Consider the following 17,226-nt stretch of genomic DNA (forward strand, 5'->3'; position numbering starts at 1 on the left):
ACTACATTTGGTTTTAGTTTAGACTTCTTGTTTGTTTGCATGATTTCTACTTTTAAACTTCAGTGTGATTGTGAAGTGTGGTTGTGTTTTCTCCATGAATTCTAAGTAGTTTTCTTTATCTTTTTCCTTAAAATGATAAGTGATTAATTATTGGATGGAAGTTGTGTGAGGTATTAAAGAATCACATGAGGTTATATGAATGAGAATATAATTCATATGATTGAGTGCAAACAAATAAGGAAATAAACTTTGAAGGGTGTAGAATTAGAGGACTTTAGAGTGATAGACTAAAACCCGTAAATTGGTTTATAGTTTTAGGTTTTGATACGAGATGTTAGCCCCCAGGTGGAGGGAGAAGATGAAACTCTAGAGTGAGAGCTAGTATCTTCCATACCTAACCTGTCTTCAAGACTATTCAAACTTTAAATTAGTCAATGTTCTTTATAACATCTCTAGTAAGGGTAAATAATACTATTGCTTCTATTTGACATAACATAATTTGAAAACTTCCACAACATAATTCCTATACTTGTTATTGAGTCATGATAATGAAAATGATATTTTATTTATATTGTCTTTATTTTACAAATATCTAGTTAAGTTTAGTTGTTGTTTACTTTACTTTCAATTATAAAAAATAAAAAAAAGAATCAAACTCTATAGTTTGAGTAAGAATATTTTGCAAAGTAGAACTTGTTATCTAGTTTCTTTTGATTTTCATTGCATATTGTATTTTTTTCCCTATGGGTTCGATATTTGGGGTTTAATAAAAAAATCCTATATTACTTGATAACGATACGTATACTTGCGGTATCACATAATTAAATATAATAATTACATTCTTATTTTCTTTGAAGTCAAGCTTTTGCTTAACCGTTGCTTAGAATCAAGTTTTTGGCACCGTTGCAAAGAAGAATTATAAGGAAAAATTAAGAATATACGCATACATCGTATTGTCAGATAAAATCGGGATCAAGTTTTCGTACCTCATCTTAGATTGGTCATGCCAACGTCATGGCCAAACTCCTGACCTTCTACTTCATGAGTCGGGTCGATGGATCAATGTTTAACCTGTGGCACGCGACATCGATTGGCATGCCTGACATCTTAGTGGACTTCCACGTGAAAACATTTAGTTTTGTCGAAGGGTTTGGACCATCAACTCCTGGTGACCTGCATTAAAAGTTTCGTTAATGGCCTCGCTGGTTATGAGGCCACCCTTCCTTGCATTTTGGATATCCAGGGGATCGCGCTCCTCGTTGCTTATAGCCCGCAAGTAGCAGACCCAAGATAGCTCTAGGTCACTCTAACTATTATGATCTCTCCATCTCAAGGAAACTTGACAGCGACGTAGTAAGTAGAGACTACAACTCTAAAATTGTCCAGCAGCAATCGACCGAATAGAGCAATGTAAGTTAGGGACGAATCTACCATGAGAAAATCATCTGTAAGCGTAAATAGTTTTTAATTTTCTCCCAAGATTATCGGAAGCCCAACCACTCTCATTCCTTCATTTTGCCTGAGAATCCATACGGCGGGCCGAGCGGTGCGGCAATCCAATCGATAGTGAGGCTTAGTTTGTCTAATACCTGTTTGAATATCACATTCACAGAACTACCTATATCAATGAGAATACTCCCTACTTGGTAATTTATTATTATTATCATTATTACAATGTTGTCGTTATATTGATTTCTCTTTTTGGGAAGATCCTCGTCAGTGAAATAGATAGGTGGATGATCCTTGGGCTTCTAGGCAAAAGGTGGTGATGCAAAGTTCCACTGTTTACTGTCTCTTCCGGTTTATCTTCTTTGGCGGCTCACTTCCTTAAAAGATTGTGGGCACATACCCTGCAATGTGAATAGCGTTGGTGCGAATGGGCCCATCGGTCGCTCCTTATGTGAGAGCCTTGTTCAGCCTTTGGGTCGTGGCTCTAAGGGCGACGAACTCTTTCAACTTCCCCTCCTTTATCAACTCCTTGATCAATTTTTGTTGGTGCGTGCACTCCTCCGTGTTGCGTCCGTGACCTCTATGGTATTACAGTACTTCCTGCTATTCAGAAGAAAAACTTTGGCTCTCAGAGGCGTCGTCTTCCTAAAGAAGTCCTTATCCTAGATGTCGTCCACTATCTCTGTCATGGATACCCTGAGCGGGGCTTCGCGAGGGACCTCGTGATTATATCGGGGGTGTTCTCGATGCTATGATGATCATTGATCTATGCCTTGGCCCTGAAGGCTAATTGCAAACTCTACGGGATTTCCTCTTGGCATCTTCAATTGATCATTTGGATAAACTGCTCTTCACCGCTACTTATTTGGAAACCATTGTCTATGGCTACACTCGATCGTCCACATCTCCTTCCTGAGCCGCCCATATGCTTTGAGATTCGTGTGAACACGTTTAAATATATTTTAAACTAATGATCAAAGTTTGCAAGCGTGCAACACAACCTATAAATCTAAAAAACCAAGAGATCTCACATGACCTTAAAATTTGTATCTAGAGCTAATTATTTATACCTGTGTTGAGATATTAGAGTTCAATTGGCCAGAGTCAACGATCCTAAGATAATAATAATAATAGCTTCCATATATATATATATATATGAACATTATTTCTAAATGATAACAACTCCAATGGCTTCATAAACAACATCATGATCATCCACTGAAATAATCAAATTGTTACATTAATATTCTTAACACAAAACATTGAAATTATACAAACCATAGTAGTAGATTAATGAAAGAAAAAATGGAATTTATGAGAACAATCCAAAAAGATTAAGACTAATGTAAGCAAAATAAAGACAAACAAATCAATTAAGCTGCAACAACTCTTAATTGATTAGTACATATAACTAAGGAAGATTTACATATAAATCACTCAATTCCTAATTATTTACATATTTAACACCTAAATTTTAGTTTTTACATATATGTCAGCTTACTCGTGCATGAAAAGGTGTATTTCACTTTATTAAAGTTAAAATAATGATATTTTTTATGTGATATAAAAGATTTAGTTGATATGAATGTATAAAAGTAAAATTAAGGTGTTAGATATCAACTTACATAGGAATTGGAAGATGTGAATGTAAATACCCTAGGAGAAAGAGAAATAGGAGCAATGTAAATAGATGCTATGATTGAAATTATTGAGGAGAAAGAAACATAGATTCAAGGGGCTGAATTACTTCATCATTAAGCTGTATTGATAAACCTTTTAATGAATTTTCACCGGCACAACTTGTTGGCAAATCAAACAGCAGGCCCAACCAGGTCGACATCATCCTCGTAGTCAGAGAAGAGCTTCTCTAATTGCTCATCTGTCCATTCAGCAACTGAAGCTTTAGAAATCAGCCTCGTGAATTCACCCGTTCTTGTGGCAGGCTTGGCAGTGGTGTTCGCAGTACTGTCGGTTGTCCTTTCACAATTCAAATTTCTTTTAGGCTCAGCATCAGCAGTGATTTTAGCAATTTTTCTTGTACTAAACGATGGCTCGCCTGCACAAAATATGAAATTGAGCCAAGCATATTTGAAAGGCAATTAGGCAGGACAATGTAAATTCAGCAAGAAGAGGAGTAATAGTACCATTCCGTTCAGATGGATGCCTGGAAGTGAATGGAGGCATGATTTGTTTCTCCGGTGGTCCACAGTCCTTGGGAATCAACTATTCATAAGTGAGACTCGGATTAGGTATAGTTTTTAAAATAGATAAAGCTCTTTAGAAATAACACATTCGGATACTAACCATGAAGGATCAACAAAAAAAAAAAGATTAAAAATGTAACGCTAAACAAGCTAACGGGTGGATTAGATTTAGATGTTGCTTGATTTTGTATTGTTTAACTGTAAACATTAGCCCAGATTAATTCAAGGTCGTAGAATATTACATTGGAAGATTACAGACATAACAATTAATTCCTATACATTTATATATATGCCCCAATTATTTTTTAGTAAGTAATTAATAATAAAGAGATATTTTCCAACTCAGACATCTAGACTTTCTCCTCAATTAAGCATTTTGTGAAATAATTTCAATTCTGAAACTTCAATGAAGACAAATCTGTAAATTCAGGACATAGCTAATAGCATGATTAGATTTTGTTTTTTTTTTCTTTTAATATCAAGTTATAGTGTGTAGTCATTTTCAAGACATACAAAGAAAACAGTCAGTACCAAAATTTAACTAGTCACAACTGCTATATGCTAATAATAGCAGACGGTATTCACATTTTTATGCTTTAGAAGAAATGTTTGACATGGAACACCTTTCAATTTACATTATTTACAGTAGTATTATGAAAATGGGGTATTTGCAAAAAGCAAATTTATAAAGTATCTTTTAGGCGGCAGAAAGGTCATCAATAAATTGTGAACTGATACTTTTCACCTACCAATCTTTAAACATAATTTTCGTCAAAATTCCTTCACCTTCCACATAGAATGCCAACTAATATTAACATAAGAAAGCAAACTTTGATGGAACAATTTGACTTGTTTTCCTTAATGGAACTATGGCCGCATAAGCAGCTTACTGTAATCCTCCCAACTTTTGGGATAACAGAAAACAGTTTCAATAGAAAAGTTGCACTAGGGCATCGTGATCAAGAAAATAGGACCGCAGGAATCATCATGATCAAGAAAATTGGTCCACATGCTCGGAAAATAAGTGCCATCATTAATTAAGACAACTATACTTACAACAACAACAACAAAAAAACCTAAATCCCACTACGTGCAGTCGGCTACATGAATCTTTTCTCCAGTCCGTCCTACTTAGTGCAGTGTCATATTTTCATTTAATTCTTATGGATTAAGATCATTTTTTATACAATATGCCCAAGTTTTTTAGGTCTATCTCTGCCTTTCTTAACATCAGTCGAATCTAAACATCTACTCTCCTAATCGGTTCATCAGATGGTTGACGTTTAATGTGACCAAACCATCTGAGGCGACTTTCTCTAATTTTCTCCGTCATGGGAGCTACACCAACCCTATCACAGATATAATCATTTCGCATTTTGTCTCAGAGTGTAAAGTCACTCATCCACCTAATCATTCTCATCTGACAACACTTAACTTAGTATTATGCTTATCTATTAAAGGCCAACATTCAGCGCCATGGAGCATTGCAAGTCTCACCACCATCTTATAAAATTTTCCTTTCAGTTTAAGCAGTACTTTTCTATTTTTTCTATCACACAAAAGGCCCGAAGCATTCCTCTACGTCAACCAACCAACTTGAATTCTACTATTAACATCCCTATCTATATCACCATCGCTTTGAACAACAGTCCCGAGATACCTAAATCGTTCACACCTTTTAATAATTTGCTTTTAATGATCGTTCACAACTTTTGATGATTTGATCACCCAAAGTTACACTTCTGTCACTAGAGCTACTACTACTAAAATTACATTCCATATATTCAGTTTTAGTTCTACATAAATGAAGGGCTTTAGACTCCAATGTTGACCTCCATAATTCAAGCTTTTCCTGGGCTTTTTCTCTCGTCTTATCCATGAGAAGGATATCATCAGCAAAAAGCATACACCAAGGCACATCCCACTGTAAGCGTCCAGTATGACCATCCATAACTAAAGCAAAAAAATTAACTAAAGCAAAAAAATGAGCTTAAAGCCAATCCCTGATGTAATCCAACAGAAATAGGAAAATATTTGATCAATCCTCCTTCAGTTTGAACACAAGTAACAACTATAATATACATATCTTTAATGACTTGAATATAAGTCATATCAACACCTTTCTTCTCAAGAACTCTCCAAAGGATATCTCTTGGAACCTTATCGTAAGTTTTTCTAAATCAATAAAAATCAAATATAAATTCTTCTTCTTATCTCTGAATTTCTCCATCAAACTTCTCAATGTATAGCTTCTATCGTAGGCCTGCCCAGCATAAATCCAAATTGATTATGAGAAATCTTTGTAATACATCTTAACTTATGTTCAATTACTCTCTCCCATAATTTTAAAGTATGACACATCAACTTAATTCCTCTATAATTTGCACACTCTTGTAAAATGGGGGCCAAAATACTTTTTGGGGCCAAAATACTTTTTCTCCACTCCTCGGACATCTTTTTAGTTTTTAAAATAATATTAAAGAGTTTAGTAAACCAAGAAACTCTCAAGTCTTCTGAACATTTCCATACTTCAATTGGGATATCATCAGGTCCTACAGACTTACCACCGTTGGTTTTCTTTAAAGCCTCCTCAACTTCTATTTTACTAATGCGACGGTAAAAAAGAAAAGTTTTATTATTATTAAAGATATTAGGATCACTAATGTCGATCGTATTTTCAAAAACTTCATTACAAAGTTTATCAAAATAACTCACCCACTTATGTTGAATATCTTTTTCTAAGAAAATCATTTTTTGATTTTCATCTTTAATACACTTTAATTGAGTAAAATATTTACTTTTCTTTTCTCTTTGTTTGGCTAGTTTACACATATATTTTTCGCACTCATTCATATCTAATCGATTATAAAGATCATTAAAAGAAGAATTTTTAGTGTCACATATTGTTCTTTGACTAAATACTAAGAAAATTAAAATAAGCATATTAGCAAGACATTCAAGTAGTTCTCTGACTAAATAAACGTGCCTTCATAAGAAACGATTCAACTCTTAGTCAAGGCATCTTAATGAAACTATCTTAAAAGTTAACATAAAAATTTTTTGTTATATTTCTAACAGAGAAAACCGCTTCAAAAGCACTACTCATTCCACATTGTTAAATAAGCACATTTTATTAGAGGATCGAGCAAACAACCGCAAAAAAAAACAAATATTGCAATTTAACAAATAGATAAAGAAACGTTTTATACCAATATCTTTAACATAAGGAATGAGGTTAGGTTTGATGCACTTCTTCTGAACTGGATATATGAGAATAGAGCTATCAATTAGATAGGCCCAACCCATTTGCCTCAGAGCTATCCCATAATGGGCTTTCTTGGATTTTGATAAATTGGTTAGTCCACATAAATGAATAATGCATAATAACAAATTTATATAGATGAGTAAATACCGGCTCCATCATACCTTGGTAAAGACCCATTTAAACCAACAATTTAGGAAAAAAATATTTTAAATAGTTTAATACATATTTTCAAATAAATAATTACATCAACAAAAACAACAACAACAAAGCCTTAATCCCACTACATGGGGTGAATCCTTTTTCTCCATTGTGTCCTACTTAGTGTCATATTTTCATTTAGTTCTAATAAAATAAGATCATTTTTTATACAATAAGCCCAAGTCTTCCTAGGTCTACCTTTGCCTTTCTTACATAAGTCGAATCTAAAAGATCTACTCTCCTAATCAAATCATCAAATGGTCGACGTTTAATGTGACCAAACCATCTAAGATGACTCTCTCTAATTTTGTCTGTCAGCGGAGCTACACCAACCATATCACGAATATATTCATTTTGCATTCTATCTCTAAGTGTAAAGCCACTAATCCACCTAATCATTCTCATCTCGACAACACTTAACAGATTAAAAAAAAAAACACATAAACTTTTAACGAAACCTTTAGGTCTAGTTTAACTTTGCTTAGCACCTGTAGACTTATCCTAACTAGTATATCTAGGTTAGGGCAAAGTCCTGTAATGGTTTTCTTCCCAGAATTTAGAATTTAGTATACCCTAATGTAGACACCCATTAGATCAACTTGGTTTTAATAATCTACTGTCCTCCGAATTATTTCACAGGCCAACACCTCGACAAGTTAGTTTTGCTTAGAATTAAGTCTCCCAGTGGCCTCCTTCTCAAACTTAGTTATTGAAAACCCAAATCAAAACCTTAGGTCTAGTCTAGATACCTACAAACCTACCCTATCAAGTAAATGTTAGGGCCAAATCCCCCAATGGCCTTCTTCTCTAGTGTAGTGGCTCGGGATCTAGCTTATCCCGATATAGGCACTCATAGATCCACCTTGGGCAGGCTTGTACAATGCTATAGACAAGGTTATTAAAGACACTTATAGGACCAACATATTGGCTTGCTATAGAAGATTTAGTATACTATAGAAGATTTAGTGCACCAAAATATTGGCTTTCTAATCTAGGTTAGGATTAAGTCCCCATAACTTAGTGGCTTTTCCTTCCCTAGCTTAGTCATTGAAAACCAAATCTAGCACCATTTAGACACTTATAGACCTATTGTAACTAATACACCTAGATAAGGACTAAGGAGATTAGGATATTTCATATAAAAATTAAATATAACTTGAACACCAACTAAATATGGATTACATATAATACTTGTATCCTAATATATAAATTTTGTCAAAAAGTTGAAACTTTTAATATTTTTATCAATAAACATAAAATTTTAAGATTAAAAGAAATTTTAATTTGTAATCCATTATAAAATCCATGGAACTTTAACATCATTGATTCTTTGCATGAGTACACCATAAAATAAAAATTTTAATTAGAAAATTATCTATGATTGCTTGCCTAGCAAAATCTAAAACCACAACTACATTTTGAACCTTCATCATCAAATACTTTTGGTGTGAGGAAAACCTAAAAAATTAAAACTCCTTCCAAAATTTCATCAACTATCACGGTTAGCTAAACACACTAAAATTAAAAGACTGTCTAAAAAAAATATACAAATGATTTTAGGTTCTTCATTTTCTAATACCTAATATGAGAACTACAATTATAAGAAGTTATCCTTAATTTTTCCAACCTAACTCATTGATAGTGGAAGCAAGTAAATAAGTAACCTGCTCTGCAAGCAAGCTTAAACCAATGCCACCAATTGCCAACCTAGTTGTCAAATCTCTTTTGCTACATCATTCTAAAATCCTAATCATCTAACCCTCTTGAGCTGGATCTCTTCCGCCATAACAAAAACCGAACAATCTCTTTATGAATTGCTTAGCAGAAGCTTGTCAAAAATGAAAGATTCACAATGGTTGCATTAATGATTGAGGAAGATAGTCATGATGAAAATCCAAAACTTTAGTGCTCTCACAAGGAGAAACCTCTTGTATTGTCTTTTTTCTAATGATAAAGAAATTCCCATAATATTAGTTATCTCGACCAAGATCAACTTTACCTTGCAACGACAACATATAAATCCAAGTTGTGCCCTAATGTGAAGCCAAAGTGAAGATAGGTACATCAAAGCAAAATTGGATGCACATAAGCAAAGATGGGCACACAAAAGTGGACATATAAGTTTTATTTATGCTAATTTTTGTCTAAACATGCCAACATGGATGGGCCCTAATAAATAGGTATTACCTTTCACATTTAGTTCAAAATTAACTATGTTGGGTAAGCCTATCCTTGATAAAAGTTCATATCTAGATTTAACTTACATCAACCGTGAGCCAACCTATTAGCAACCCGACATGAAAAGCGATAATTATCTTAGAAAGTACATCTCAAACAAAATTACAATCAATCTCACTATGTTTGATTCCTCAATAGAACACAGAGTGATGTCACTATAGAAGATAGCATGATTGTGATAGTACAAAACTGTAAACTATGTAACTAGAAAACCAAATTCGCCAAAATAAAGTTTTTATCCACATCATTTCATATGAAAAATGAATCAAGCTCTCTATTCAATCATAGAAATACATCGCACCACAACAATTAGCTTCTTACTTTTCCATATTACAATGTTACGTCCAACAAGAATACAATATGTAGAAGTGGACATTTATATTTAACTGGACCAACATAATCATTGCAGAAGAATACTTAGACCTCAAGTTCTAAGTTTTAAAAGGATCTTCGTTGCACATTAGATTTATGTGAAACCGAATTTATCAAATCTGATAAATTCGGATTTATCAAAGTCAATCAGTGACAACTAGTGACGATGAAATAAACCCAGCTCGTAATAGAATTTACTAAATCCTGATTTACGTCAAAAGTAACAGAATGTGAGAATAAGCAGATGAAACACGGGAAAATTGAATTTAATGGAGCATTGGATTTAATTTTTATTTTTCGTATGTTTGGTTGGATTTAAGTTAAATTCTTGGTGTAATTCTATTATGGATATGCTATCAAACACCACCTTAGTGTAAAGTAATCTTTTTTTAGGTAAGGATTTTAATTTAAGAAGGATTTGCGATCAAGTTTAACAACCAAATCAGCACAATGAATATGATAATTTACATCTAAAATATAAATTGTTTAAAAAAGAATTATGAAGAATAATTTAAATGTCTACTAAAAAACTCAGTAAAAATAAATAAGAAAATCGTATTCATAAATGTCCCCTAATAGTTACGTTAAGAATAATGATGTTTATGACTTACTTTTACTCAAAACTTAGATGATTTCAACAAAAATGGCTAATTTACCTCCATTGTTGCCTAAAAGACAAAGATCTAAATTATGGAAACAAGCTTTTAAATAAAGAAGAAGAAAGGCACATAATCAATCTTACGTACCCAATATTGTTGGTATCCTTATTGCAATCAATATTCATTTTATTCTTACATTGGCCATGTTATTTTTGACCAAAGATAAAAAATAAAGAAATAACCTAAATTACAACCCTTTGTTGTCCTAAGTTGTAGTATGTTAGATTTGGTGCTACAAGCACGTGTGAAGCGGTACTTCGCGCTATCAAGTGCTTTCATAAGGTCCGCAGAGAGAATGAAACACAACATCATTGACTTTCAGCATACAACTCAATTTCATTACTTTAGGATTTAGAATGTGTTCAATTCAAATTTTTAGAATAACCAGTCATTTTACTGATATAAAGCTTCAAGGATCTTCGAGCCAGTTTCATCCTCAACCATGTAGCAGCCATAACTTTCTTTACCTTGATTGAGCTTATAAGCTTTGATGCAAATCATGACTTTAAACTTCATTGATGCAACAAACACAATAAGCTTGCAACCATCCAATTCGATCGCCATCATCCAACCAACCTTATTTGTGAGTGTGACATTCTTTGAGATTTTAAAAGATATAATATTTATAATTTAGTGTTTAAATTTATTAGCTCAATTGTAACTTAAAAGAAATAGTTCTTTTTTATTATTAAAAATTAGTGAATACTTCTAAACTGAATTACAAAAATTAAATATCACTTGATAAAAAATTAGTTTAACAAAATTTATTTTAAGAGAATATAAATGAGGATTAAACTCCAAATAATAAATAAATTTGTCCTTATGTGATGGATAATTCCTAATTATATTAATATTTGTAAAAAGATAATTTTATAGATTTAACGTTTTAGATCAATGGTAAGGATGTTATAGCAATCAAATGAGGGTGTTAATACTTGCACATTAAATTCATTTTAGAAATTTATTCATTTACATGCAAAAAAAATTAGCTATGGCTTATCCAAATGGGAAGAGAAAAGTCCAAATCGAAATTACAAGTTAAAAACCAAGTCAAATATTCTTTACCACATATGCATTTAGTATGATAAAGAAGCAATTTGAGGTAAATCTCGAGTCAAGCTGCAATTGATCATTACCTTTGGATCATATAAAAGAAGTAATGTAGTGTAAGAATGTGCATTTGGATGCACAAAAAGAGTTGCATACTTATCAAGAAGGAGTAACGTATTGAAACAAAGTTTGATTATGGAAATTGATAGAGGGTGATAAATATTGCTAAGGATTTAGACATTCAAATGCCTATAGATTATGATAAGAGATCATTTGAATCAAGCTCAACATCAGGAAGAATAAATGGATCTAAAATAAAATTTATATGGATAAATCTTGCATAAAGCGCCTAGAAAAATGGCTACAAAAAAAAAATAAGTAAGACAAACTAAATTAAAAAAAATGTATATAATAAATAACCAGGTGATTCTATTAAGCAGATATCTATTTTAATATAAAGAAATGGAGAGTTTTGATTTTATGATAAAAGCAATTGAATAATATAGAAAATACTTTCTACCATCGTCCTCTCCTGAACTAAGAAACCCCTTGTAAGAAAGAAGTAGGCGACCATGAAGAATATAGATGATTATAAATGATAGCAAAAAACATGGCAAGAAAAAAGATATACTCTTATGTTAAATTGGTGAACAACCCGTAGAGAATGATCTAAAAAAATTTATTTAAATTCACTATAAAGCACAATATTCCTAGAGCCAATAGATGGATTTTAATATCTAAAAGCCGCATTGTACAAGAAAAAATGAATTGAAAAGAAAATGTGCTCAAAGTGCTTATAGATAACCACACTAAGCATATTCTCACATGTTAATAATTTATGGTAGTTAACACATATACAATTAGTTTTCTCTCTCATTGTAGAATGTGAATACATCTTAAGTTCGTATAGGTCATATGATCATTGAAAAGAAGACAGACATGTATTGGATACCATATGTAACACATAGCATCGATCCGATGTTATATGATATTGAAAAAATTGCTCAAAAACTTTAGAGTTAAATGCGAAATCATGGATTTGTACTCAACATGATGAAAAAATATAGCAACTTTATGAAATTAGTGTGATAGGGAACTACACTTTTGGTTATATGCAACATATTGCATCAATCTGATGTCAAATGATATTAAAAAAATTACTCAAGTGAAAAACACTGCTAAAAAGAGTTTAGAGTTAAATATCTAATCATGGATTTCTTCTCAATATGATGAAAAAATATAGCAGCTATAAAAAATTAGTGACATAAGAGCACCGCTCTATGTACTACTTCTTTTCTTACTCTAATAAGCATAAAAAGCAATAAATAAATAAATAACATATATGTTTGTTTTCTGAAGAGTATAATTAGATAAAGATTTACTATTGATTATAAAAAAAAAAGAAAGCTAAAGATGTCAATCTCAAGGCTACATTTTATAATGGTGTAAGCTACTCTATAAAGGGTATAGACACACTAGTGAAGATGTTGAGATTAATAGACATTGACACGAAACTTACATTAAGTTATATTTATGACATAATAGACAAAGTAACAAATGCAATTAGTGATGCATTTGGATGATATAAAAAAGTATGAGCAAGTTTGTATCATTGATGAAAAATGGAGATGTCAACTTCAGCAAATATTCTGTCAAACTAGAAATCAACTTAATCCAGAATTTTTTTATTAAAATAAGTCTATATTACAATCAAAGGGACAATTAATAGAGGGTATATATGCATTTATCAACATATTAGTAGGAGACCCAAATAAGTGAATGACAATAAATTACAAACTTTTTATTTATAATCATTCTAGTGGCTTACTCGCAATTGAGTTTACTATTAGCAATAGAGATGATAAATCTCTAGATGTAATTAATTTAAGCTTCAATAAGACTTTGAACTTTTTTAATTGATTTTTTTAAATTTGATATTATAATTTAAATATAGAAAAGTAGTGCAAGAACTGGTGCAAATAAACCTTAATTTTATAAAAATTAGCTATAAAAAAATTAGGATTAACTTGTAATGTTGCTGGAAGTTAAAGAGACTAAGTGTCTTCATGCAGATAAATAATTTATTATTTTGAATATATTAGATATTTCACATATTTTATGCATTTCATTAATTTTTTTTACAAATTCACACAAATAGGAGAAATTTGTTAGATTAATAGTTTTAAAATCATTAAGTATTCACAAGTATAATCAAACTTTGAACAGAAGATTTATCTTGAGAGCTGCCATTGACCCAATAAGTTTAAATTTTATTGATGGATGCTATAATGGATTACTTGGAGAAAAGGGGAATGATGGCGATAAATATTTCGGTGATGAAGACCTAACATAGAGGCAAGTTGAGGAAGCATTAGGAGAACATGATCAAAGATAATTGCAAGATTTATTAAATAAAAATAATAGGAGATTCATCTATAATGAGGGTCGGTTCATGTCAAACATGCATCCATTTTTGTAGTTGAAGAAAGAAATTATGGAACTGACTCACAAGAAGGAAAAAAAAAGATTATAACAATTTTGAAGATGAAAAAATTCTACATTAAGAATAAAGACATTATGTGAAAGAAAGTGACAATAATGACAATCAAATTTATTTAACTTGCTTTATGAAACATGACATCCTTTACATCTAAATTTTCCTTTTTATATGAATTGAATGAATTTAAATGCATTCCTAGAGTTTTTAAAATTAAACTACTACATTCATTTTAAATTTATAATCACTTGTGAATTAATACATATAATAGAAATGGTTTGAACTTAGATTTTGTGAGTTCAATTTCAAAGTTCTCAAATTAGGTGTGTACATTACAATGCATTCATGATATATAAATTATGAGAAATCAATATAATAAAAGCGCCTCTTCATGTGCAGTGTAGCTATATATACATTTTAGCTATATATATATATATATATATATATTCACTAAAACCGTGGGAAAATAGAAAACTAGTTCATATTATTTACTCCTTTATATATTTTTTTATGATTTACCTCGAATTCTTTAATAATTTATACTCCTTTGGCATAAAAGGCTCATTACAATAGAAAAGAATAGAGATTGAGAATTCATATCAAATCCCAAATGCATGGGAATCAAACCAGTTGAGCCAAGCATTCACATGTATGTTCATATTTGGCTAGTTTAAAATTTTTATTAGCTGTATTTTATTTAAGAACACTCTTTTATCTTTTATAGCATCTAGAATTGGCTATCAGAAAAGCAACCATATCACAAGGTAACAAATTCACTCAAAACTTAAGCATGCTAGACTGAAAAAAAAAAGAGTCGGTCAAATCAAAAGTCAGAGCTAAAGATAGATTACAACTTCATAGGACCAGAACATCGCAGAAATAGGAAAACATAGGGCAACGTATGCAATACAAAATATCGATAAGTTAATGTTTTATGCCAAACAAAGGTAACATACGTGCAAAACTAGTGTTATACATTACTTGAGGAACAAATTTATCTACCATTTATCTACAGCATAGACCAATACCTTTACCACATTCTTCACTGTGATATTGAGATAACATGAGTAGTGAGCTGGGCAGAGTGCGACCACCTGAAAGCACAACATGAAAATCTTCTGATGATACTCACATCAACAGCCCAAAAACACGAAAAAAAATCTTATCATAATTAATAGAAACATTTGACACCTGTTTCAGAATTAAAACACATCCAACTGAAATCTCCCCACAATTTTGTCCTTCAGAAAGGACCTTGCGGTGGATAGCTGCACCAATTGTGCCTGTTGGATCCTAGAGGAAAGTTGCATATTTAGCGCATGCCACAGCAAGTCAAATTTCATAGAGTGCATAATCTTTTTACCTTCAGTGTTATGAACAAATCACCAAGCCCATTTGGCGTGCAGGATTTGACAATGCCTACCACCTAACCATCAATTCTCTGAGCCAGTTGAAGCACATAAAACATAACTGGAACTTAACAACCAATGGATGTATTAGTAGCTAAACCTGAGGTATTCTGTTGGTACTGCACCGCTGGGCATTGATCAAACTGATTGGGTAGGGCAAAATTGAGTCCTTACCTATGCCTGATAGATGGGAAAACTAACTAAACTAGCCTAACATAAAAAACAAAATCTGTAACAATTTGCCTCCGCACTCACCAAGAAAGCTAAGGGAACAGAGCCAAGGGTTAAGCTTAAAATCTCCATCTTCTTCTTCTAAACAGAGATCGAGATCATCGCTTCCTTTCCCTTCGAAGATAGACCTTTTTGAAGCAGCTGTGGCGGATTGCCGGCGCATGGCTATCTGAATGGCCCCAGCAGGACCGGGAATGAGGGGACGGGAAGTGTTTAACTTCGGGAGATGCTCTTGTTCTTCGTTTTGATTTCTCCGGGAAGTATGGGTGAGAATTTGGGATTGAAAGGAAGGGATAGAGGGAATAGGGTCGAGAGTTTGAAAAGAGGAGGAGATTTGAGAGCACGGGTGGAGACGGTGGGAGAGGGCTTGGCGCGAAGATGAAGGAAGCAGTTGAGGAACGAGGACGGAGTGAAGATCAGAATCGTCGACGTCGATTTGTTCCTCCCACCCCTCCATGTCCCGGCTGGAGCCTCTCGCTGGGTTTTCTTGGGCGGGAAGGATAATTTGATGGAGGTTTTGAGTGTATGGGTTCGTTAACCAGGCCTAGAACTTAAATTTAGGGAAAAATTCTATTGGACCCGGAATGTGGACCCTCACCCTCACTAATATGCTTCCATGTGTGCAATATTGGCCCACCTAAAAAATATTAAAGTAGAACAGCGAATTTCACAATAACCTCAAAATAACCTTGAAATAAACACGAAATAACCTCCGCAGTTCTAATTTATTAACCCCGAAATAACAACATGGAAGTTATTTTCGATTATTAAATTGGAACCGCAAAGATTATTCCAGAGTTATTTCTAGGTTATTTCTGAGTTATTGAAGTGAAATATATAGGTTTTTCTTTAATAATCCCGAAATAACATACGTGACTCTACTTCAATAACCCTGAAGTAACCTCCTCAATGTAGCACACATGTGGGATATTATTGGAGTCCGCACGTAGAGCTACGTCAGGAGTCCAGACAAAAAAAATTTCCTAAATTTAGGGGGTGTTTGGCTTCAACTAAGATTTAGCATTAGTGAGATTTATGTGTAGATCCGAAGATCAAAGATTCCATAAATTCATTTTTATCTTGGGATATTACATACAAAGCAATCGATTATATGAAATATTGCTATTTATAAAATTTAAAATCATAACATAAATTTAAACTATTGAACTATAGATTTACGCGTGCCACCAACATATGATTGAGCATTTGATAAAAAAAGAAAATACGGGTTGTAATTTTATCTTGAAGTTTGATATTTGAGTGAGAATTTGGAAAATTGACGAAAGAGGGTGCTAGACTTATAAATAGCAATGTCTCAAGTGCTATGTTTTGGGATTTAATAAATTTGAATTTAAGTTGAATCGAAGCTAAAATTAAGGCTCTTAAATTTGGAAAATTCATAAATCTATGTAACCTATATTTTAGCTTTTGATGATAATTCCATTAAAATGTACTACCAAACTCCCCTTCGGACTTTCATTTTAGATAAAAGATATTTTTAAAATAATAAATCAAAAGAGTAACAAGCACTATTAAACAAGTGACAAAAGATGTACTTGGATAATCATAAAGAATTTTTTTAAAAAATAAAAAATAGTTGATAGTAGAATAATAATATGCAAGAAAAGATAAAATATAAATTTTATTGTAAAAA

At 32.4% G+C, this 17,226-nt stretch overlaps 1 protein-coding gene across 1 annotated transcript; it reads right to left on the reverse strand.

Annotated features, from left to right (window-relative positions):
• Positions 1-3,115: 3,115 nt before the first annotated feature.
• On the reverse strand, positions 3,116-16,096 carry LOC110020924. Its single transcript, XM_020719207.1, has 7 exons — positions 15,597-16,096; positions 15,442-15,521; positions 15,296-15,358; positions 15,124-15,225; positions 14,961-15,026; positions 3,594-3,672; positions 3,116-3,505 (listed from the first exon to the last, which is right to left on the reverse strand). The coding sequence occupies exons 1-7, from the start codon at positions 16,027-16,029 to the stop codon at positions 3,261-3,263; spliced, it is 1,068 nt and encodes a 355-aa protein (XP_020574866.1). The 5' UTR covers positions 16,030-16,096; the 3' UTR covers positions 3,116-3,260.
• Between the last annotated feature and the right edge of the window lie 1,130 nt (positions 16,097-17,226).

This window comes from Phalaenopsis equestris, unplaced genomic scaffold, assembly GCF_001263595.1.
Source record: "Phalaenopsis equestris unplaced genomic scaffold, ASM126359v1 Scaffold000112, whole genome shotgun sequence".
NCBI classification, from domain to species: domain Eukaryota; kingdom Viridiplantae; phylum Streptophyta; class Magnoliopsida; order Asparagales; family Orchidaceae; genus Phalaenopsis; species Phalaenopsis equestris.